The sequence below is a fragment of the Aotus nancymaae genome, unplaced genomic scaffold, assembly GCF_030222135.1.
Source record: "Aotus nancymaae isolate 86718 unplaced genomic scaffold, 86718_ANA_hifiasm-v0.15.2.pri h1tg000007l, whole genome shotgun sequence".
Classification (NCBI taxonomy): Eukaryota; Metazoa; Chordata; class Mammalia; order Primates; family Aotidae; genus Aotus; species Aotus nancymaae.
Genome location: NW_026988418.1, coordinates 7,438,410 through 7,460,695, shown reverse-complemented (window position 1 = coordinate 7,460,695; position 22,286 = coordinate 7,438,410). Strand labels below are relative to the sequence as shown.

Below are 22,286 nucleotides of genomic sequence, written 5' to 3'. Positions count from 1 at the left end.
TAGTACTCAGTGCTGTTGATTAAATAAATGTATGCATACATGCATGCTGGGACTAATTTAATGGAAATGGGGGGGTTGATGACACTACTGCTGCAGCCACCCCACCCCAAAGGCAATGACTATTCTGAAGAGCTCCAGCCTAGGTGGCTTGGCTACAGCAATATCTCTTTCAACCTGGGAGCTAGAGGGTGTTCCCACCATTCCCCCTCGCAAGGCCTGTGTCCAAGCATCCTCCCATCCTTCCCTCAGGCCTTCTGGACCCAGGCTTTCAGTTAGGTGGTGGTGGAAGCAGAAAGGAGGCAGAGGCAGCAGTGAGGGTCCAGGTTTACTCTTTGGGGATAGGGAAGGGTGAAGAGAAGGGTTGAGTGGGATGGGGGCACCCCTCAGTAGTCAGCTGTGTAATCTGTGCCATGGAGACCCCGGCACAGCAGTGTGAACTCCTTCACCATCTCCTTCACCCGTCTCTTGTTCACTCGCTCACTGAAGGAGAAAAGGGAGAGCAGGTTAGCACCAGCCACCACCACTGCCCCCTCTCTGCCTGAGCCAAGGCCCACCCCAGCTCTGCTCACCGAAGGATCTGCTGGCTGAAGGTATCCTTCTGTTCAGGGCTGAGGCGGGCAGAGGGAAAACCAGGTGGCTGCAGGGCCTCCTTGATCCACATGCTCAGGAGGCTGAAGCAGTGCTTGTTCAGGGCGAACAGGATGTCGGCAAAGCAGTCCATGAGGCTGCGGGAGGCCTGGCCCCCAATGGCCTGAGGGAGAGGGGCTCTCAGCACACCAGGGTGTTGCCCCTTCTGCAGCAAGAATGTCTAACTGTGCCCCAGGCCCTCTGGACAGTTCCTAAGCCAATCTGTATGTAACAGTCCCACCTAAGTAGTCCTACCTAAGCAGGACTCTTGCTTAGGTAGGGCTTTTTTGAGAGCCAGCTGATCCCCACAGCAATCCTAACAACTTTCAGTCATTTAACTGAAGAAGAAACGGAATCTTAGAGCTCAAGGGAACCAAAGGCTCAAGCCTCCCAGAAGGTGAGCTGCCTCAGCAGTGTGGGGCCCTCACCCCCACACCCCGCTTTGCTCCATCTCACCTCCAGCACTGCTATGAGCAGCATACGACCGTCTTCCTGTACCACCTTTCCCACAGACTCTACTTCCCCACACCGAGGCAGCAGCTCTGTCTGCAGAGGATGGAGAGGCCCATCAGCCCAGCTCCTTCCCAGCTCTCCCTGAGGACAAGAGCTGTACACCACAGCTCTACCGTCTGGAGTCCTGGGCAGGGCAGGGCATTGGGGTGGCAGTGGGTCAGGGTTCATAATGGGACTCACAAAGAAGCCACAGGAGGCCTTGACAGTAGGTGCCTCAGGGAACTTGAGGGCCAGCACAGCTGTGGGAGAGGCAGAGGCAGATCAGATGGGGTGTAAGGATCCTCCTGGGGGAGCCCCAGGCCCACCTGTCCATCTGGCGCCACTTACCACATTGGAACACAGCTTTGACATCCAGTCGTTCACACAGGAATAAATCTGGCTTCCGCTTCAGAGCCTGCAGGAGGTGGAGCTGGTAAGCCCAGCCCCAGCCAGCTCCAAGGACCATCCCCCCCACTCACCTGCCACCCCAGCCCCCAACTTCACACCTCACAGGTAGAGGCTGCCAAAACCAGCTACCCAGCCATCTCTGGGGGACCTGGACCACCCCAGAGTTCAGTAGGTCAGGTGAGAACAGCTCAAGGGATGCTGTGTACACATATGTGTACATGAATGCATGGGTGTATGTGAGAGAGGTTGGGGGTGGGGATCATAATACAGAAAGTTTGGGCTCCAGACACCTTCCCCTCCATCGGGGGCAGAGATCTCGCAGGCTCCAGGTTGCCAGCAGTGACTTCATGTTGATTAACAGAGGGAGTTAAGCACCCCAGGTTTGTGTACAGGGCAGCAGGAAGAAGAGATGGCATCCAGACAGGGAGCCCTCAGCCCAACAGCCCTCCTCCCACGTCCCTCCTGTATTCCTGAGACACCTCCAGCTCCTGCTAAGAAGAGGAAAAGTACAGCAGGAGCCTTGGAGCCTTAGTCCCACTTTCTTCCAGGGTACCCTGTGTCCAGGCCCTCTTCGGCCATACACACACCAAGGAGCCAGTGCTGCTGTGGGTGAGGGGAAACAGATGATGTGATGGGGGCAGATGGCCTGCCCCAAGTGGTACCAGGACATGACTGGCACATCCTCAGGTCACAGGAGATGCTCCAGCCATCCTTAAACACTGCTGCTTCCAAGAAATGCCCCCAGTGCACACCAGATAGACCTCTACCCTCCAACCCCTCACATCCCCTCTACTCCCCATGTTTACTCATGTGCAAACACCCCCACAGGCACCATCACTTGAAACGCCCTCCTTACATACCTCTATCATACCCCTTACATACACACTCTCTCCCCATCTGGAACACACCCTCATGACAGTCACACACCAAACACCTGCACATCTGCAAACCATGTCCACACACCTACACCCTCAACCTTCCCACAGTCCTCCTGTGCACTCTCCCAACATACCCATCCACAAATACACATTCACACACCCTCCCCATCAAAGATACACCCCTGAAAACACCCACACACATATCCACCCAGCCCAGAAAACTCCCTATTCTTCCCTCCTCCCACCCTCCCCTACCCCAGAAACTAGACTTGTAAGTTCCAGGAGAGCAAGAACTGTGCCTGCTTTTGCTCACTATCATATCCTCAATACCTAGCAAAGTACAGCATGTATTACACACTCAATAAAAATATCTGTGGAATGAGGGCCAGGCATGGTGGCTCACGCCTGTAATCTCAGCACTTTGGGAGGCCGAGGCGGGCAGATCATGAGGTCAAGAGATCAAGACCATCCTGGCCAACAGGGTAAAACCCTGTCTCTACTAAAAATACAAAAATTAGCTGGGCATGGAGGCATGTGCCTGTAGTCTCAGCTACTCGGGAGGCTGAGGCAAGAGAATCGCTTGAACCCGGGAGGCAGAGGTTGCAGTGAGCCAAGATCGCGCCACTGCACTCCAGCCTGGCAACAGAGCGAGACTCTGTCTCAAAGAAAAAAAAAAAACCTGCGGAATGAGTCAAAGAAACACTCCATTTACCCCAACTCACAGGTTAGGGGTTCTGCGTGCTAGGAACCCCTAACACACAGAAGCCCCCATCACACTAATTCCATACCCCCACAGCCCAACATTCATCTCCTCCAAACCATACTCTAATACAGACATACCAATACCACAACATATACTCCTATCCTCCATAATATACACTCCCATAGCCCAACACACACACACCTCCAACACATGTCCACACTCTAAATCCATCAAGGCCTAACATATCAACAAACAACACAAAACACACAACACATCAACATACAGCACGCATCAATGCACGTATTCATCCTAGCACGCATAATACGCATACTACTTACAGGTGATTTCCGTTCCCTTCCCAAACCAAACTCAAGACATATAAAATAAGGTCTCACACACTGAAACACATACAAAATGCAAACACATCCTAACGTGGTCTCACAATGGAGCCTGCACTCCACCTCCCAGCAGCAGCTCAACCTCTCCAACAGCCCAACTCTGGGCTCCACCGCGCACATTCCTCTTTTCAGTCCTTCACTTTGGAGCTGCTCCCAGCCTACCTCTCAGGAGCAGGCTGGGGGCACTGAGGCAGGCAGTTCCCGGCAGGAGCACGGGGACAGTGAACCCCAGGCCCTTCAACTCCAGTCCTACCCACGAACTTCTTGGGCAACAAGAAGCTGCTGGGCACAGTCACAACCCCTCCCTTTCCCACTCCCCGCCCGAGGCCAGCCCAGCTTCCTCCCTTCGGGATCAGCCTCTCCCTGGTCTTTGTAGAAGACTGAGCTAGTTGAGGCATAGGGGCACTAAAGGAGGATGTTGGGTTGTCAACTTCCACGGAAACAGATGAAGAAACTCTATTCAACTGAACAGAAAAAAAATTTGTCAACAGAAAGCTAAAAATAGGCTTAAATTGAATTTCAACATAAGAGAAAGAGAAAGAGAGAGAACAGAACGTGAATGAATAAAACTAAAACACACCTGTGCCAGGAGTTGCATAAATGAATCAACAATATCAGGATGATCCCTGGGCCCTAAAATATAATAAAGATGGAACTTAAGAAAAAATTATACAAACAGCAACTCAACCTCATATAGTTATGTGGGACTGAGAGCCTGCAGGGAGACAGCGTGGGGGCACATGAGCAGCAGGAAGCAAGATAAAGAAACAAAACATACAAAAACCATGAACTGGGAGAAGCCCAACAGAAAGAGACGGCAAAGTGAAGGACGGGCCTGCCCCAGCTCCCTCCGCGGGGCCTTCCGCCTACTCCCCACTCCTCCTCATGCCATCCCCTCGTGTTCCCTTGGTATGTGAGCAATTCTGGACTCCACGTAACTGAAGAAATGGCCACCACACTTACTGTGGCCTCTGGCAGATTGGGGTAGCCCTACACTGTTCCTAGCACATACCTCCCCATCAGCCAGTCATTGAAGAGGAGAGCTGGGATAGTCGGGGGGCCAGCCCTTGGTATCTACTTTTGAGGTTTATCTGAGGGCCCTGGAAAGGCTATGGCATCAGAGCCTGAGTAAGTACCACCTCACTTCAATGGCCTTAGGGCTCTTGGTCTGGCCAAGGAAAAGAATGTATTCGGTCCGCTTAAACCAGAGGACACTTGCTTAGGTAGGGCAGTGCCCAGCATGCTATGGAGATGGCCCAGCAAGTCACTAGCAGGGCCCAGAGGAGGAAACAGCATCATAGGGCCAAAAACAAGAGCCCCATCCCAGCAAAGCTCTTCCACATGGACACGGACTCAGCAGAGAGCCAAGCTCAGGGCTGAGGACTAGTTCCCATCATCTGGACATACCAAGAAAGAGGGAAAGCAGTCAATGTGTCATCCCATGGTCCAGTGGGAAGGCAGAGCCCGAGGGGAAGGAATGGCTAAGATTGGGATGGCATAGCAGGTATAGGAGCCATCCTGTCCAGTGAGACAACCAACAAGCCCAACAGATAAGATGTTGGACACTTCTGCCTCCAGTTCTGATGATTCCTGAGGCAAGAATATGGCATGCACCTGGAGCTCCTACCCAGGCTTCTCCACTCTGAGGAGGATGTGGTGCAAAACCATCTGCCTAAGACACCACTAAGTAGCTGTGTGATCTTGCGCAAGCCACAAATGCTCAGTTTCCCTATCTGTAAAGCAGATAATCTCTGCCCTGCTTCCTTCTCTAGGCTATGAAGAGCCGCCAATAAATAAAGCCTGTCCCTTTGGTATCTGAACCCTGAGTTATTTAAGTCCGAGAAAGTGAGGCCCAATGTGCACCCTGCAGGTTTGATGTTCAGCAGCCACCCTGCTAGAGGTGGGCCAGACAGAGAGAAGGAAAGGTTCCAAGGGCAGAGAGCCCTCACTCTCCTTTATTTAACAGTGTCTGTGGCCTGCTGTATTCTGGCCTCATTCTGGGCACTGGGAATGCAGAGAGAAGAAACTCAACTCTGCCCTAGAGGGGCTTAATCTAGTAAGAGAGACAGACATGAAAGCTGATTATTGTGTGTGATCAGTGCTGTGTCAGCAGTGTGTACAGGATGCAGTTTCAGTACAGTTAGAAGTACCCAATTCCACCTCTGAGAAATTACTCTGAGAAGTGATGCAGTCTTCCTCCTTTCTGAGGCATGAAGGAGTGAGAGTTCACCCAGTAAAGGCCCAGTCAGAGGCGCAAGGCACGGGTATCAAATGGGACATAGTAAGGAAAGGGCAGTGTGGCTGGAATTTTGGAGTCATGAGGATACCGGCAGGAGAGGACATTAGAGGCATGCCAGAGCCCTGTCATGTGGGTAGGAATGGAACAATAAGCTAAGGGCAATGGGAACAACGAAAAGGATTTTAAGCCTGGGAAGACAAATGCTCAGATTTGTGTTTTTATGAAGATTATAGCTGCAGTGTGCAGAACAGATTGGAGAGAAGGGGAGATGTCAAGAAAACCTGCTAGAAGGTTGTTGATAATCCAGGTGAGACCCTAAACTGAGGCAGTGGCCACAGAGGTGGGTAGAAGTGGGCCGACCTGGAGAGAATCAGGAGCCAGGATCAATGGGGCTTGTCCTAGATTGGGTACAGGGAGTGGGAAAGGTGGAGTTGAGGATGACCACACCAGGTTTCTGGTTCAGGTTTCTCCCCAGTTTGGACTTACTCCATGGCCCACAGGAACAGAAGCCAGGATCATGAGACCACTGAGGTTATAAGCTAAGAGTACTCTGGGTACCAACCGAGACCCCTGGTGAGCCTCAAACTTGTGACCATGAATCCAGGCAAGGCTCACAAGGCTAGCTGAGCAGTGCTGTTTTTTTGTTTTTGTTTTTCCAAATTGGAAGCCTGGATTAGACAACACGAGAAGCCTGAATGAAGCCCCTGCTCCCAACTCTCTCAGGCAAAGGGTCACAGGGAATGGAGGGCTAGGTCCACAGCCAAAGGTACTTGACTTCTGGCCTAGAAAGGACTAAGCCTTGATGCAGGGAAAGGAACCAGCAGTCTCTGAGTACTTCATTGTGCAAAAGCCCCTGAACCAGGGGCCCAGAAGATGTGACTTTAATACCTGTAAACAATCATTCCAAGTATATGGTATCTCCGTTTCACAGATATGGAAATGAAGGCTCAGCAAAGGTAAGTGACTTGCCCAAGGACACACAACTAGTTGGTGGTGATGAACTTAGAATCTGGGTCTAGCTGACTTCAAAAGCCCATGTTCTTTCCTCTTTTCATTATATCCCAAAGTAAAGGAGCCAGCCTAGTGCCCCAAGCCCCTCAGAGCCTCTGCCCACCTCCCACCACCACTTCCTTCTTCCATATCCAGACTGGCCCTGAACCCAGCAGGCCAGCAGAAGACATCATTCACCCTCTTATCCACTTCAACCTAAGGTTTCAACTATTTGTAAGGTGCTGTGCTTGATCGCACAAGTTTCCCATCAAGTCCCACATGTGACTCAGGGGACAGAGAAGAACAGAGTGGGCAGCTTTGGCTCCCCATTTGGGGAAGCAGAGGCAGTGGCAGTGGCGGCAGCAGCAGAGACCCTGGTCAGGACCTACCTTGCTGGAAGAGAGTGAGTGTGACGGAGGTGACGAGCAGGAAGAGGGCCTCAATTGGGGGAAAGTGGGCAGGCTCATGAGCAAAGATGTGGACCAGCTACAACAAAGCAGGGAATGCTGGTCAGCTGAGACCCAGTCTCACCAGGACCGGGCAATATCCCTGGAATGCAAGTGGGGACCCCAGACACAGCAGCTACCTGACCCACCCCCACCCAGGGTCAGGATCTCTGCCCCAATCAGAAGGCCCACCTGTCGAGTGAGGTCAAGAGCAGAGGCCTGGGGGATGGTGCTGTACATCCGACCCAGCATCTCACACAGCTGTGGCACCATGGGGGCAAAGTCATCCAGCAGCGTCTTAACCGACTTCTCAAAGATAGCGCACACCGCCTTGGGAAGAAAGCAAAGGGGCCCTGGTCAGCAGGTCACGATTGACTGAAACAGCGCTGAAGCCCTGCACAAAGTGGGCCTAAGATCGGGCCCTTACCTATAAGCCTTGCCTGGCGCTGCAAACCAAGGATGGTAAGCAAGTCTGACCCTTACTCTGGCAGGGTCTAGCTAAAGGCCCTTCACTGAGGGGCACAGGATGGAACTGTGGAACTTAACTCCTGCTACTTACATCTCCACCATTTCCTCTGGGGAGCAGCAACGGCAACAAAAACCTGAACTGAAAAGGGACCAAAGGCAGGTTTCTGATGCCAAAACAGATGCCTGGCTGTCACTCAACCCTAATATTACAGTCCCTGCATTAAGCATTTCTCATGATATTGGGGAGTTCTAAATGTCTTCCCAAAAGATTCCTTATCTCTATGCAGCAGGATTCACCTCCCCTGTTTTCTCCAAACCATTGCAAGCTGAAATGTGGCAACATCTTACTCCTGCTACACCTCCGAGAAGTAACTATGGAGCAGAGGGCAAAGGCCAGGGCTCACCTCCACCACCTGGGCATCATTCAACCATTTGCTCAGCACCTTCTGGATAAGCTGGAAGACCTGCTGCAGTACCACCACCACCTGAAGACATGGGAAGAAATGAGGTGCTTCTGCTATCGATCACTGTGACCCACTTGAGAAGGACTTGGTAGCAGGGAGGAGGGGAATTCAAACCTGTTACCCCAGAATGCACATTGAGGACCCAGTGCATGGGACCCCTGGGGGAAGAAGTGGTTTGCTGAACTTTCTCATGAATGAAAAAGGAGGATATCCTGAATTCTAGGGATTATCTCAAAGGAAGCCTCAAACTGCAAAGCAGAGATATCACAAGTGCTTCATAAGATTACAAAATCTTTTTAGACTTAAAAAAAAAATCACTCCCTTTATATCTCTGCTCTGTAAAACCAAGGCTATGGGCTAGCCCCTGAAGAAGTGGAGATACAATCTCCTCTAAATAGGCTTGAAGTAGGAAGCCCCAAAGAATACACAGATGTAGGCAGCTTATGGAGGAGCAGAGAGCAGACTGAGGTCCTGGGAGGCAAGGAAAGGCAGGATGATGTCTACCACATCAAGAAGGGGCTCTGTCCGATGACAGTGGCCCAGGTGTGGTCTAAAGCTGAGAGACTAACTGAAACTCGGTTGCAGAGTTAAGCAGAGAGGCCAGGATGCCTATGGCTTCCTTTTCTCCGGGAGAAATCCTGGAGGGAGTTCTGTGAACAATGACCAAAGCAGTCCCTTGTATTTATAAAGAACTTTACAATATGCAAACTACCTACATGTAAGACCACATCTACTATCCAGCACAGTTCTATGAATTAAGCCAGACATTTCAATGTTCATAGTTTTTAATGGGAAGCTGAGGCTTACTCCAGATTAAGCAACTTGTAAGTGGTCACCCCACAACCTGTGCCCAAGCTTCTCACAGGACTTATCACACTGCTTTGTGATAATCTGAGCAACTTGAACTTCCTCTACACTGGGAGCAACTTGAAGGCCAGAACTATTACATGCGGAGGATGTAATAAGCATCCTTAGTGCCCACAGGGGACGGTAAATGTTGAAGTAGAAGGCCCTACAGAGCAGAGGGTGGTGGGGGGCGGTTGAACAGGGGCCCATAATAACATCACTTAAGGGTTGAAGGATATAATGTCGATGTCTCTCATGGGGCTGAGGAATTTCAATGACATCACCCTAATTGGGCTGAGGACAAGGACAACATCACACACAGAGTTGAGTAAGATAATGACATTGCTACCTACAGAGTGAGAGGTAATTATAGGTCATTCATGGAATCAGAGGACCAAACACATCACCCCCATGGGGAAAGGAGAACAATGACAACATTACCCACAGAATTGAAGAGTGACAAAGACATTCCCACAGGTGGGGGTTGGGGGGATGGCAAAGACAATGTCACCCACGGGGTTGGGTCCCTGCGGCACTGGCAGCTTCCGAAGCTCAGGGCCTTCGTGATCATCGTCATGATGACTGATGTCCAGTGTGGTGAAGAGGTTGGAGAGAAGCCCCAAGATGTGGACAATGGCCAGCTTGTTGGAAGGATTGGGCTGCAGGGAGAAGCAAACCAAGCTTCAGATCTCCTAGCCCCAGTTTGGTCCAGATCACTGAGCCCCAACTCTGAGGGCCAGCTCCAACCTCACCCCTCATCAGCCACAGCATCTCAGTACTACTCCCTGGCCCCCAGAGCTCACTCACTATCTCCTCTGCCAGCTTCTCCAGTTGCTGGATATAGGGTGAGATGAGCGAGTGCAGGTTCTTAAGGATCTCCTCCACTTGAAGAGCTGACAGCAGGAAGCCCAGCGCTTGCATCAGCCACATGCACTGGCTTGTCTGTGGGGCAGAACATGGATGGTCAGTCCTGGCCACATCTAGTTATGGGGTAGGAAGGAAAATTAGCCTCTTGGGAGAAGCTTCCAAAAACAGAGAATAAGGGATAAGAGGAAGGGGAAGGCAAAAAACAGGATTTCAGGGATAAGAGATTCCCACAAGACCCCCAAGGAGACCCCTAGAAACTTTTGAGCCGCACCTTGTGGATCTGTTTCATCAGCACATCCTGGGGGTAGAAAGAAGGAATGTAGTATCAGCACAGCGCAGAGTGTGCGCTGAGGCCCAGCACCATCCAGGGCTCCTGCATACCTGGGACACAGCCACAATGTTGGCAGCATAGGGAGGCAGGTCATACTTGCACTCTCGGCAGATCTTCTTGAGGGTAGACACAGAAGAGACAGAGAGCTCAGGATTACCTAGGGCATGCAGTACCAGGGGCAGAACGCTGTTGATCATGACGGGGTGGTCAGCCAGCCATTCAGACAGAGCTCCTGGAGGAAGGAAGAAGACAGGACGATCTCTGAGGCAGGCCAGGCTGGCTTTGTACCATGTCTCTGAAGCGAGCAGAGTTCCTGGCAGGGTCAAGTTGCCCTAGCACAGAGCACTGCTCCATTCAGAGGACTACATGGGCAAATATGCATGTGCATGCTTAAACAAGAGCCTTACAGCAGAGAAGCAGGAAAGGGTTACTCAACAGAGGCCCAATACTGCTGTTTCACTGACAGTAAATTGTCAGGGTGGAGTGGATGGTGGGGATGGATGCTCTCATGAGCTGTTGCTGCCTTCCAAAGTCTTTTTTTTTATCAGGTCTCCTGAACATCTGTTTACTCTTCTGTCTCCTACTCTTGTTTAATCTCCCCTGACAGTAAACTAGTCTCACTGAACTGCAGCTCATTGTGCCATCAGATGGACACCCTAGACCTGCCAGGACAGTCAGTTTGTTACAACACTGTGTGTAGGCATGTGGCTCTCCCATTCTGGATAGGATCCAGCATGCTGGCTGTGGCTGGGGACAGGTGCTGTGGCTCTGGGAATATGGTCATGGGCATGTGCTAGGTCTCACCAATGGTGAACATGACAGTATCTGCCAGCTGCACGTTGCTGATGCTGATCCGTGGGATGAGGCCAATGAGCCCAGGCACCACATCAGAATAGTTGACGTCGATGGTCTCTGCGATGGATTGGAAGCCATAGAGGAGGGCCTCCGTGTGCTGGGGAAAGAGGGTGCCACTGGCTTGGATGAGGAGGAGGGTGTGACAGGTCTGGGAGGGCTGAGGGAATCAGGCTTGGGAGATACCTGCCAGGAGTAGGGCTCCTCTGAGCTGGTAAGCAAACGACCCAGCTTGTCATAGAGGTTGCTGAGCAGCTCGGCCCCCAACATCTCATAGACATACATGAGCGTGTCTGAGATGTCCACCCTGAGAAGCAGATGAAGACCTTTTATACTGCCTGGATCCTGCTCCTGGATCCTGCCCCCAAGCCCAGGAGCCTGCCCCAGTACCCCCACAACCCTGCAACAATGCCTAGAGAACAGAGAGAGAAGCCCCCAAATTCAGAAAGCCTGGCCTTGGGCCCCTTCCCTCATTGCCTTCATTATTTATGGACTCCATTTTAGAGGAGTTGGCCTGCTAACATCACCTGTAAATTCGGAACTGCTCCTTCTCGTCTGAGGACCAAAATCCATATTCCTCATCAGAAGGGAACTGGGCCTTGTGCAGAAGCACATCCACCAGCTGGAAGTAGACTGGCCGGTACACCTGCTGGTATACAGCCTGCTTCTCTGCCTCAAAGGATAGAATATCATCCTGAGAGAGCCAGGGAAGAGAATTAGCCACCTCACCAGTAGCCATAGAAGCCCATGATCCACCTTCTTCCACCACAGCCCAGTCCTACTGAAGGTTACATATACACACCTGCAGCGTGTACCAGAAGGTGAGGGTTAGAGAGCTGGTGGTCTCATTGACAGGATAGTGGCCAGGGATGCCTGTGCAGAACATAATCATGTTGACAAGTGCCAGGAAACTCTGCCAGTGCTCTACTTGGTCCAGCAAGGCCCTGGGGAGGAGGAGACACAGGTCATTCTACCTCTCAAGGGACTTCCAGAACCCCACCTCTTAGAGAGCCCTACTGTCCCACCCCTAGCTTCCCCACCCCTTACCGGGAGTGGTTCTCGCCCAGGGCCACAGCAATGCGACAGATGCCATGGGAAGTCTCCATGTCCCCATTCTGCACTGCCTGCCGCAGTTGCTCCTGCAGACCCAGCACCAGCGGGATGAGTTTCAGGAGCGTGTTCACGTACCTAGAGGCGTGACATGAGAAAATCCATCAGAGCTCTCTGCCCATCCCCCTACAGGCTTTAAGAGAAAGGCATAATCTCCTCGTTTTCCATCAAGTTCCCCTCTCCTTGTCAAATCCTAAGCAAAAAAAGGGTCAGGGACTACAGGGCAGATTTGATGTTCCCCATGTTGAGAAGAACCTTAGGTCAGGGACTCCCAGGAGAACTCTGAGAAGGAAGTATGAGAAGGTCAGCGTTATGGGTTGAATTGTGTTCTCTAATTGGATGAAAGCTGATTCCAGAATGGGTTAACTTTTTTTTTTTTTTGAGACGGGGTTTTGCTATGTTACCCAGGCTGGTCTCAAACTCCTGAGCTCAAGAAACTCAGCCTCCTGCTCAGCCCTCAGAGTAACTGGGATTACAGGTGTGAGCCACTAAGTCCAGCTGGGTTACAACTTTTGGGGAGGTTGAGATGACATGAATATATTTTGCATGTGGTGATAATATGTAGTTTGGGGGGCCAGAGGGCAGACTGTTATGGGTTGAATTATGTCCACACAAAAAGAGATGTTTTTTGATAAATCCTAATCCCCAGTACCTCAAAATATGACCTTATTTGGAAATAAGATAATTGCAGATGAGGTTATACTGGAGTAGGATGGACCTGAAGTCCAATATAAGATGCTATCCATGTGAAGACAGAGACATACAGGGAGCATACCACGTGAGGACAAAAGTGGAGAGTGGAGTGATGCAGCTGGAAGCCGGGGAACACTAAAGACCGCCAGCAAACCACAGAGCTACGAAGAGGCAAGGAAGGATTCTCCTATAGGTTTCCGCGGGAGCACCGCCTTGCCAACACCTTGAATTCAGACTTCTAGCCTCCACAATTTAAGACAATGAATTTCTGTTTGGCTTTAAACCCACCTCATTTGTGGCACTTTGTTATGGTCACCCTAGGAAATGAATACAGTCTGTCAGGGGAGACTGAACAAGAGTGGGAGACAGAAGAGTAAACACAGGCTCAGGAGCCCTGATTAAAAAAAAGAATTTGGAAGGCAGCAACAGCTCATGAGAGCATCCATCCCCACCATCCACTCCACCCCTACCACCAAATCCCAACTCTTGAGTGGTATGGTTGCTGCAGGGAGGGAGAGAAGTAGATGATGAACTCAGAGAGCTAAGAGGCAAAATGGACAGGACTTGATGACTGACTGGATGGGCGGATGGGGAAGAATAAAGCAACCCTCAGGTCATTGGCTAAACAACTAAGTAGATGGTGGAGCTATTTACTGAGATCTGTGGGGTGAGTAGCAGGGAACAGTAACACCTTTAATGGGAGGTAGAAGGTGATAAGCTCAGTATTAGATACGTTGATTCAGAGACACCCAATAGGTTATGCATGTAGAAGCATCTAGAAAGAGCTGGAAGCCCTGAAGCCCAGCATAGAAGTTAGAGCAAAAGACATAGATTTGAGAGTCATCAGCTAACAGCTGGTATTTAAACCTATGGGAGTAGATGAGAATTGCCCAAGGAGAAACTGTTGAATGAGAAAAAAATAAGGGAGTCCAGATCAGAGCCCTGAAACACAATGATCTCTAAAGGAGAAGGACAGGCAGCCCAGTATACAAAGTGACTGAGAGAAGCCTGGCTCCATCCCACTGGACCCCTCTCCAGCACTTTAGTCTGTGGAGATGAGACTAAGCAGAGGAGGCCACACTCTAACAGTGGGGATCAGATGCTTGGGACTCTTCTGTTGTCAATCATAGTGTTACCATAGTAATCTATGTTACAGAGTTGGGGACTGAGGATCCCAGAAGGAGTTCTATCTGGACTTCCCTCAAGCAGGTTGCTAGGCAGTAGCTTCATATCCTTGGTGGGAGGATGAGAAGGACAAAAAGAGGCAACCAGCCCAGGGACATCGGCCTCCTTCTCCACATCCCCTTTCTGGCAGGAAAAGTCATCCATGCCAGGATACCCCCAGCCCAGAGACAGGCCCAGGGGGTGCTGCCTGGAGACAGCTGGGATAGCTTCAGTCTCATGACCCTGACACGGGCCGCACCACCAGACAATGGGCATTTTCAGGCCAGACTCTGGCACAAAGAGAAGAGGCAGGGTCAAGGCTATGGCCCACAAGCTCCTCAGCAGCTGAGATGGGAGCAGGAGGTAGTACTCTACCCCCACAGTATTCCTACTGTATTCCCACTGTATTCTGAGGCTCTCTCCTCCACCTGCTAAAGTTCATGCAGACGGCAGGTACTCAGTGAAGGTTCTTAATTTGTCTCATCTGAGCCTCATAATAGGACAAATCAAGGACAATACAGCCCCAAAAGCTCAGAGTATCATATCACTCAAGGTCATACAACAACTCAGAGGCAGAATCCAGGTTGAAACCCCCTTAAACTGCTACAGGTCTGCTTTTCTTTCAGGGCCCAACCAGAGTCTCCCCAAATGATCTATGTACATCTCAGCTCCTATCTCCAGTCCTCACTGATGGGAGCCCCCAACAGCCTGCTTAATTCACTTTCTCTCCCTCCCCAACTCCCAAGGAAAAGCTTTTCCGGGATTAAAAACATATTTCAGGAAAAAAAAAATACATTTCAAAGGAGAGAGCCAGGAAGTAGCAGCAGCTGTGAAGGAGCAGGAAAAGGGTGACTTGAGCGCAAACTCAGCCAAGGGGAGGGCCAATGTCGGGAGACCTGGGGAAGGCGTGCCTGGATGACCCAGGAATCAAAGCCACTGAAGGTGACTTTCACAAGCCAAAGCTAGGAAACTAGATCGGGTAGAGCAAGGCCCAGGCTCAGACTCTGGGCTGGATGCAGCTCACCCATGGGAAGAAGTTCTTACATGGATTTCCTGCCACCTGAGCACCTGTGTCTGTGATCTGTAGGTGGACAGAAGAACAAGTCTGAGGCCCCAGAGGTTTCTAGGTTTGGGGGAAGGAGACAGGGAGGATGTCTTTACGATCATAGCTGAAGCTGGGTTCAAGAGGCCTGGCTCCAATTGGTCAGCTCAAGTAGCCGAGGCAGGGCTGCTGGGATGCCTCTGCTGCTGCTCACACGGAGCTCAGCCCAGACCTGCAATTAGAGCTTAGCTTCAGGAGCAGAGCGGAGAAAATGGGGAGAGTTGCTAAGCAACCAAGGGGCTGCAGCCAATGGGCGCCAAGGAGGCTGTGGGTTACCTCACTGGCTCCTTGCTCGCTCATTCGTTCAGAGGAGAAGGGGCATCAATTACCTGCCAAAGCCCTTGAGACTGGCTGGGCGGGTAGACTTGGGTGTATCCAAGGACACCTCACATCACCCACACACTTGCCCTGATCTGTTTCCCTTAGTCACCAACTGTCGGAGCCCACCCAGCACTTAAGCTTCAGGCTGCCAAGAGAGGCCTTGATCTGGGACTAGGTATCCACCTTAAGCTGGGAAGCCTGGGAAGCCTGGGGATAGGTATCATAATAACTGCCAACACAATAATGAAACCAAATACTGGCAACTGCTGTTTATGGAGTACATAGGAACCACATTAAAAGCTTCACATTCTCTTATTTAATCTTCGTACCAAAACAATCATTTATTTTTTTAAAATCAATCCGAATATTTTGTTTAAAGTTTTAAAAGGCAGTGGTTAAGCACATTATCTGTGTGTGTGTGTGTGTGTGTGTGTGTGTGTGTGTGTGTATGAAACCAACTCCTTTTCCAATTTAGCCACTGATCAACTAGGCCCACTTTCTATTGCATGATTCTGCTTCTACTCCTTATGACCAATTCTAAAAGTAAACAGCCTTAATCCGTTTAATAGTAACTATGTCCATCTTTTAAAAAATAAACAGTTGGCCAGGTGCAGTGGCTCATGCCTGTAATCTCAGCACTTTGGGAGGCTGAGGCAGGTGGATCACCTGAGGTCAGGAGTTAAAGACCAGCCCGGCCAACATGGTGAAACCCCATCTCTACTAAAAATACAAAAATTTTAGCCAGGCATGGTGGCAGGTGCCTGTAATCCCAGCTACTCTGGAGGCTGAGGCAGAAGAATCGCTTGAACCCAGGAAGCAGAGGTTGCAGTGAGCCGAACTTATGCCACTGCACACCAGCCTGGGCAACAGAGTGAAACTCTGTCTCAAAAAAATAAATAAATAGTTACCATTAACTGGTCACATAAAGCATAAAGGTGGAACACACACACACATACACACACACACACACACACACACACAGAGTTCCCATTTTAAAACATGTAACATATGAATAACCCAAGCATACAAATGGATGCTGCTGACCATCCTAACCCCAGCAGAGACCACAGAAGAATTCCCATTACTCAAGGAGTCAAAATATTCTTTACTGAACACCAGGGGCAGGACTTGTGCGCATTATCCTATTTAAACCTTTACAACTCTGTAGGGTTGATATGATCATCCCCATTTTATTGATGAGGCAACCAAGGCTTAGGAATGGCTTATTCAAGGTCTCAGATCTAATAAGTGAACCATCTGGGATTCAAACTTAGACATGACTAATGCCATGGCTTGAGTCGTTAGCTATTCTTCCATGAAGTCTCTTTTAATGGGTTTCCCTTCCAATTCTGCCATGGATCCCAAAGCCCCATCTCTGAAATGTCAGTGTCAGGGCTTCCAGTCTCACTTTTTTTAATTCAGCTCATACCAGAAGTCTCAGTAGGCCATTTTCTCTGCTTAAAATCCTTTAATATCTTTATATCATCTTCAGGATGAAGATCAATATCTTAAACTTGGCCAAAAAGATCCTGCATGATCTGGACCCCAGTCTCCTATAAATCTGGCCCTTAAATCCTGCTGTCCCATCACACCTAATGATTTACAGATCACCAGACTCTCTGGGCTTTTACACCCTTCCCTTGCTTGGGCTCTTCCATCTGTCTGGAATGTCCTCTCCATCCATCACTTCCATCTGGCTAACTCTTACACAGCTCTCGCTCAGTGGTCACTTCCTCTGGGAAGCCTTTCACAACCCTCAGACTGGGTGAAATCCTCCTCTGGGCTTTTCCAGACCCCTGCGTTCTCCATCAGAGGAGTCATCACGTTGATTGTACTTGCCATTCATGTGTCCACCAGACTGTGAGCTCCTGAGAGACGGAAGCTAAAGCATTTGTCTCTCTGCTCCCAAAGCTCAGCATAGGGCCCAACACGGGAGATGCTCAACGAACATTTGCCAAACAAACACTTCACTACACTTACTTCTTTTGGGCCCTTGAATATATCATGATACTGTCCACCACAAGTCTTTGCACCTGCTGTGGTTCCTAAAGCCTGGAACACTCCACCCTCCTTCCCCAATCCCTTCCATCCCCACCCCTCCCCACTCAAGCAACTCCTACTTTCATCTATTCAAAAAATATCAAATGCTACCATGTGCCAAGCACAATGTGACAAAGTAAAATGACAGAGTCCCTGCCCTCAGAGTTGAGAGACTAATGGGGAGGCATACATTAATTTATGCTGAAATCATGTTACGGCTAAGAAGGAAAACTACTGGGAGCTCTGAGGTAATATGAGAGAGAAGATCAAACTTAGTCTTAAGAATCCATTGAGGACTTCCCTATGTAAATGAAGTTTAAGCTGAGGCAAGGTGTCAAGTACATGTGATGATCCAGAGGCTGAAACAAACATGGGACATTCAAGGAATTTAAGAAACTGTGTGAGAGTATAGAGAGCAAAGAGAGCAGCATGAGATGAGGCCGGTGATGCCACACTGTGCCGCACCTTCATGAGTCACATTAAGGATTCTGAGCTTTAACCTAAGAGCATTGAGAAGCCACTGAAGGGTTCTGATCACAAAGAGTAGATCCCCATTTTCAAAGGATCACTCTCGCTGCTGGGACAATGAAGGGTACAAGAGTGAGGACAAGCTCTGCAGTAATCTGGGGAGAGAGATGATGACAGCTTGGACTAGGGTGGTAGCAATGGAAATGGAAAAAAAATAGATTTGCAATATGGTCAGGAGCAGAACAGCCAGGAGTTGGTGACTAGTTGAGAGAAGGAAAAGAGTCAAATATTTTAATTGAATAATTGATAATTAGTTTTTTAACGTCTGCCTCCCTGTCTGAACCATGAGGGCAGGGACCATGTCTTCTTTGGTTCCTTGCTATATCTCCAGCAGAGGACCAGGTATCAGTACACACTCAATTAATGCTTATTGAACAGATGGATGGATGGATGGACGGCTGGCCAAAGAGGCTGTCTTCTGGGCAGGTGGGGACTAGCTCACCTCTGGGCATCAGGCTGTGAGATGGCATTCACAATGGCCTCCACACTGCTGTCGAAGAGCTCCGAGTCCTGCAGAGCAGCGAAGGCAGCCTGAATGAGCGCCTCACAGTCCTGCAGCGGCACCTCCAGCTGCACCCAGCTGGAGAAACACTTGAGCACCTTCTGACGCACACAGCTGGGTGAACTGGGCTGCTGTAGCAGCTGCTCCAGCAGAGGGAAGACAGCCCCACATTCCACCGCCAGGCTGGTCCGCACCAGGCCTTTGCGGTATTGGGGTAGGCGGCTGGTCTGGAACTCCTCAGGTAGCACTGTCAGCAGCTCTAGCAGGGCTAGACAGCGGCCCTGTCCATCCACTGGTGAGTCCTCAGCCTGGAAGAGTCGTACCATATCTGCCACAGCACATGGCCAAGCGTCAGGCATCATGCTGAGAGCCAGCGAGGCTAGTGCCACGCAGAGCCGAGTCAGTACAATCTTGGAGCCACTGGCAAAGCGGGTGATCTGGGTAAAGAGCTGTGCCTTTAGGCTTTCATACTGGTCAGTTGGGATGTCACTCCAGTAGCGAGAGATCTTGATGTGAAGAGCACTGGCCCCAAAGTACTGGATCTCTGGCACCTTGTCGGGCTGCAGTAGCTGCCAGCTGAAGTGCCAGGCCTGTGGGGAGACCTGGGCCTGCATCAGCCACTTCTGAGCCAGGTTCTTGTTTTCAATGTTGGGGTCATAGTAGAGCTGGTGCAGCGCCTGCGGGACAGCACAGGACTGAGCAGGTGCTGGCCACTCTGGATCTTGCCAGAGCCCAGAACAGAGGCGTGACTTGGTCCTGCAAGACTGCTCCCTCTCCCTGACTGGGGAGCTGAGCAGGGAGAGCTCAGGGCTCTTGCAGTGTTTCCTGGGCCTGGTCCTGCTGATATCTTGAGAGCCTGAACCTTGCCCATGCGCTACCATATCCTCTTCTCCTTATAGCAAAACATTATGGGTTCAGAGGGAATCTCCACAGGAAAGCAAAAAAAAGAGGAGGCTAATCCCCCCAAAGGGGAAGCACTTGAGGCCAAGGCCTAGGTGGAAGGAACAGCTTCATAGGGATGAAGCTAAACCTGAGAAGGGCTTGGAACAGCTTGAGGGGACTTGACCTTCCCAGGCACAGCTGCTCCCATCAACTCCAACTGCTCCTTTCAGCTCCCCCAGGATCATCCCTAGGTCACTCCAGATGCTGGCATCAAAGCCAGTGTGAAATCAGAGCAGGACTAAGACTTTTGCCAAGTAGCCCTGGGGCAGAGACACACTGGAGTGGGGGTGGCGGTGAGAACACTCCTCAGAGGGCACATGTGAAGGTCCAATCAACTGATCCAAAGAAGCCTTGGCTATAGCTGCAGCCCTGGCAAACACCTGGCCTAGTGCTTTCCACTAGCACAGTCCCCAGGGCCTCAATTCCAATGGGACTTCATGAAGTAAGAAAACAGTGAGATTTATCTCACGGTAGCACCTGGAACAGTGCGCCACCATGCCAACGCTGCCCTGCTCCAAGAGGTGGGAGAGTGTGGCCAGGACCCTGACCCCTAAGCAGGCTCCATCCAAGTAGGCTTAGCTCTATTTGTACCCCTGACAGTCAGTTACGGCCACTGTCCCTTATTTGGTCCCTCAGGGATGCCAAAGCAGGCAGAAGAGATGCATCCTCATTGTTTGTTATGGCAAACAGGAGTCAAGAATAACAAGTGAGCATCTGCAATCATTCCCTGCTTTCAAGTAAGGGAGCCCCATCTTCCCATTCATCCCAGGGTGCATGCATTCCTGCATTTCAGGTTATACGGAGCAGATACAGAAAAGAACTAAAAAGGAGTTCAGAAAGATGGGCTGGGCAGTGGGGGAGCTTGGGAGGGCCATGGTGGGGAGCTGTGTGGGCAGGTGAGTAGGGAAGAGCCCTGTAAGGCTGCCAGCAGGGCCAGGACCCTTAGACTCAGCACAAAACAAAAGGAGACAGCCCCACACCTGCCTGCTCAGGACTGGTCTGGCTTCCATCCAATAAAGGAAGGACCCTTCTCCAAAGAGTAGAAACAACCCAGATTGTTTTAGTTCCAGATTATTTCCTGAGCCCTTGGCTCAATAAAACCAGGTTCAGGATGGTTTGGCATCAGTATAATTCCAGAAGACTGAGCTGCAGGTCTCCTGGGTTCCCAGTTTCCTACTGCACTGCTCATGCAGTTCCCATGGAGCTGGAAAATAGCCAGTCTGGCTGGAAGGCTAAGTCATAAGCTCCCTGAAGGGACCATCCCAAGACCCTGGAGTATCTGTCCACAGGGGACCTGCCTGTAAGGAAAAACAAAAATAGCCCATTAGGGCACTGCAATACTGCCTGCCCAGAAAGACAGCAAATGCCAGGTGCTCTGGGGGCACCATACCAGCGGGCAGCCAGCCCAGGTCTGAGCGCTGGCATTAGTGACAGTCCCCAGAACTTCTGCTCTGTCACTGGAGTGCCCACCCCAGAGCCCTCATACCTTCTCCACGTTCTCCACAGTGAAGTCCAAGGCTGATGCTGCTCCAGCCCCTGCAGCCCCCGACTGCTCCTCCCGCCGCTCCATCTTTGCTCCCTCCCTGGCAGGGAGGTGGGCCCTGATCTGCCTCCTGCCCCAGCCCGTTGGCTGCTGGCCCCCTGCTAGACCCCGGCTTGGGTGTCCAGGGAGTGGTGGGGTGAGGGGGAGCCCAGGGCGGGCATGGCTGCCGAGGCCTCCCCACCTCGTCTGGGGGTGAGGGGCTTGCCAGAGACCAAAAGGGGTGCTCTTAAGAGACCCACTGAGGGGGACTCCGAGGAGGGGGCTGTCAGTGAGGAGCTCTCAGGCGGGGATCCTAGTGGTAGGTCACAGCTCTGTCCCCACAATCTGTGTGGAGGGAGTCAGAGGAGAGGGACGCCTGCGGGGGAAACCGAGCCCGTGGATCTTGAGGGGTCACAGGGTCGATGGCCTGTACCTACAACACCCCCGCCTGGGTGAGCTCTCGGGTGCTATGAAGGGGTCACGGGGCTGGAGGGTCACCAGGGAGAGAGCCCTTCGTGGTTACGGAGGCGTCCAACGAAGCGCGGAGATGCAGCTTCGCGAGCTGGGGCGAAGAGTCCGTGGAGTTGAGGGGCTGTGGCAGGTCTTTCCGTTCGGCCTGGTCCGCGCTGTGCTCACCGCCCGGCTCCAGCCCCGCTACCGCCGCTGCCTCCGCCCCAGTGACTGACAGACAAGCCAGCCCGGCCGGGACCGGGCAGGGACCTCGTCAAGACGCGGGCTGCCCCGAGCGCCTGTCCCCGGCACCGCCAACTCAGGCTCCCACTCCCGCCTGTCCTGGCTGGGCACGGCCCGGCACAGCCCGGTACGGCCAGCGGAACTGCGCGGAAACTCATTCCGGGTCCTTGGCCCTGTCCTCGCGCCAGCCCGCGCGCCCCCGAGCAGGCGGTGGAGCGGCGCGCCGCCCCAGGCCCCCGCCGAGTCTAGGCCCCGCCGCTGTGCACCCTGGGAAATGTAGTCCGTGTTGCGCCTAGCCGGAAGGCGGCGCCCTGCGGAGGAGGCCCTGAGCACGTGGGTTGGGGACCTGCGGATCCCTGCCTGTTCTCCGCCTACCGCGACCAGCAGGCACTCCGGGTCAGACCGGTGCGGGGCGCTGCGGCCCAGTTCCCTAGTAGGAGGACGTGACTCGAGGAACCCGAGGACGGACGGGGGGCAGTTCGGGCTAGAGAGTGGGGACTAGGGAGGTTGCCTGGTCACTCTGGCGCTCCGCTGCGGGGCATCCTCTGGCCTAGCAAAGGTGCAGTCTGGGAAGGAGGCGTCAGCATCACCCAAAGGAGAGGAGACGGGACTTCGCACGCCTCAGGAAGAAAAAAGGGAAGGCTCTCAGGACCACCCAAT

General features: G+C 51.7%; 1 protein-coding gene across 1 annotated transcript; it reads right to left on the bottom strand.

The window, feature by feature from the left end:
- Positions 1-312: 312 nt before the first annotated feature.
- Positions 313-21,627, bottom strand: IPO13 (importin 13). The gene is made up of 20 exons (XM_012434663.2): positions 20,898-21,627; positions 18,410-19,146; positions 12,057-12,197; positions 11,812-11,953; positions 11,537-11,703; positions 11,196-11,316; positions 10,962-11,109; positions 10,208-10,389; positions 10,098-10,124; positions 9,767-9,901; positions 9,475-9,618; positions 8,054-8,134; positions 7,374-7,511; positions 7,125-7,221; positions 4,087-4,139; positions 1,468-1,534; positions 1,321-1,379; positions 1,084-1,173; positions 570-751; positions 313-480 (listed from the first exon to the last, which is right to left on the bottom strand). Exons 1-20 carry the CDS (start codon positions 20,979-20,981, stop codon positions 384-386), a joined length of 2,892 nt encoding a protein of 963 aa, XP_012290086.2. The 5' UTR covers positions 20,982-21,627; the 3' UTR covers positions 313-383.
- Between the last annotated feature and the right edge of the window lie 659 nt (positions 21,628-22,286).

What these genes read in the sequence shown, in the direction of transcription:
- IPO13 (XM_012434663.2), bottom strand. Translation starts at nt 20,981, where the DNA reads ATGGAGCGGCGGGAGGAGCAGTCGGGGGCTGCAGGGGCTGGAGCAGCA. An exon ending in TCACAGCCTGATGCCCAGAG is followed by an intron (nt 12,198 to 18,409) that starts GTGAGCTAGTCC and finishes TCACGCCTCTAG; the next exon opens with GTACGTGAACACGCTCCTGA. An exon ending in AGGCCTCCTGTGGCTTCTTT is followed by an intron (nt 1,174 to 1,320) that starts GTGAGTCCCATT and finishes CATCCTCTGCAG; the next exon opens with ACAGAGCTGCTGCCTCGGTG.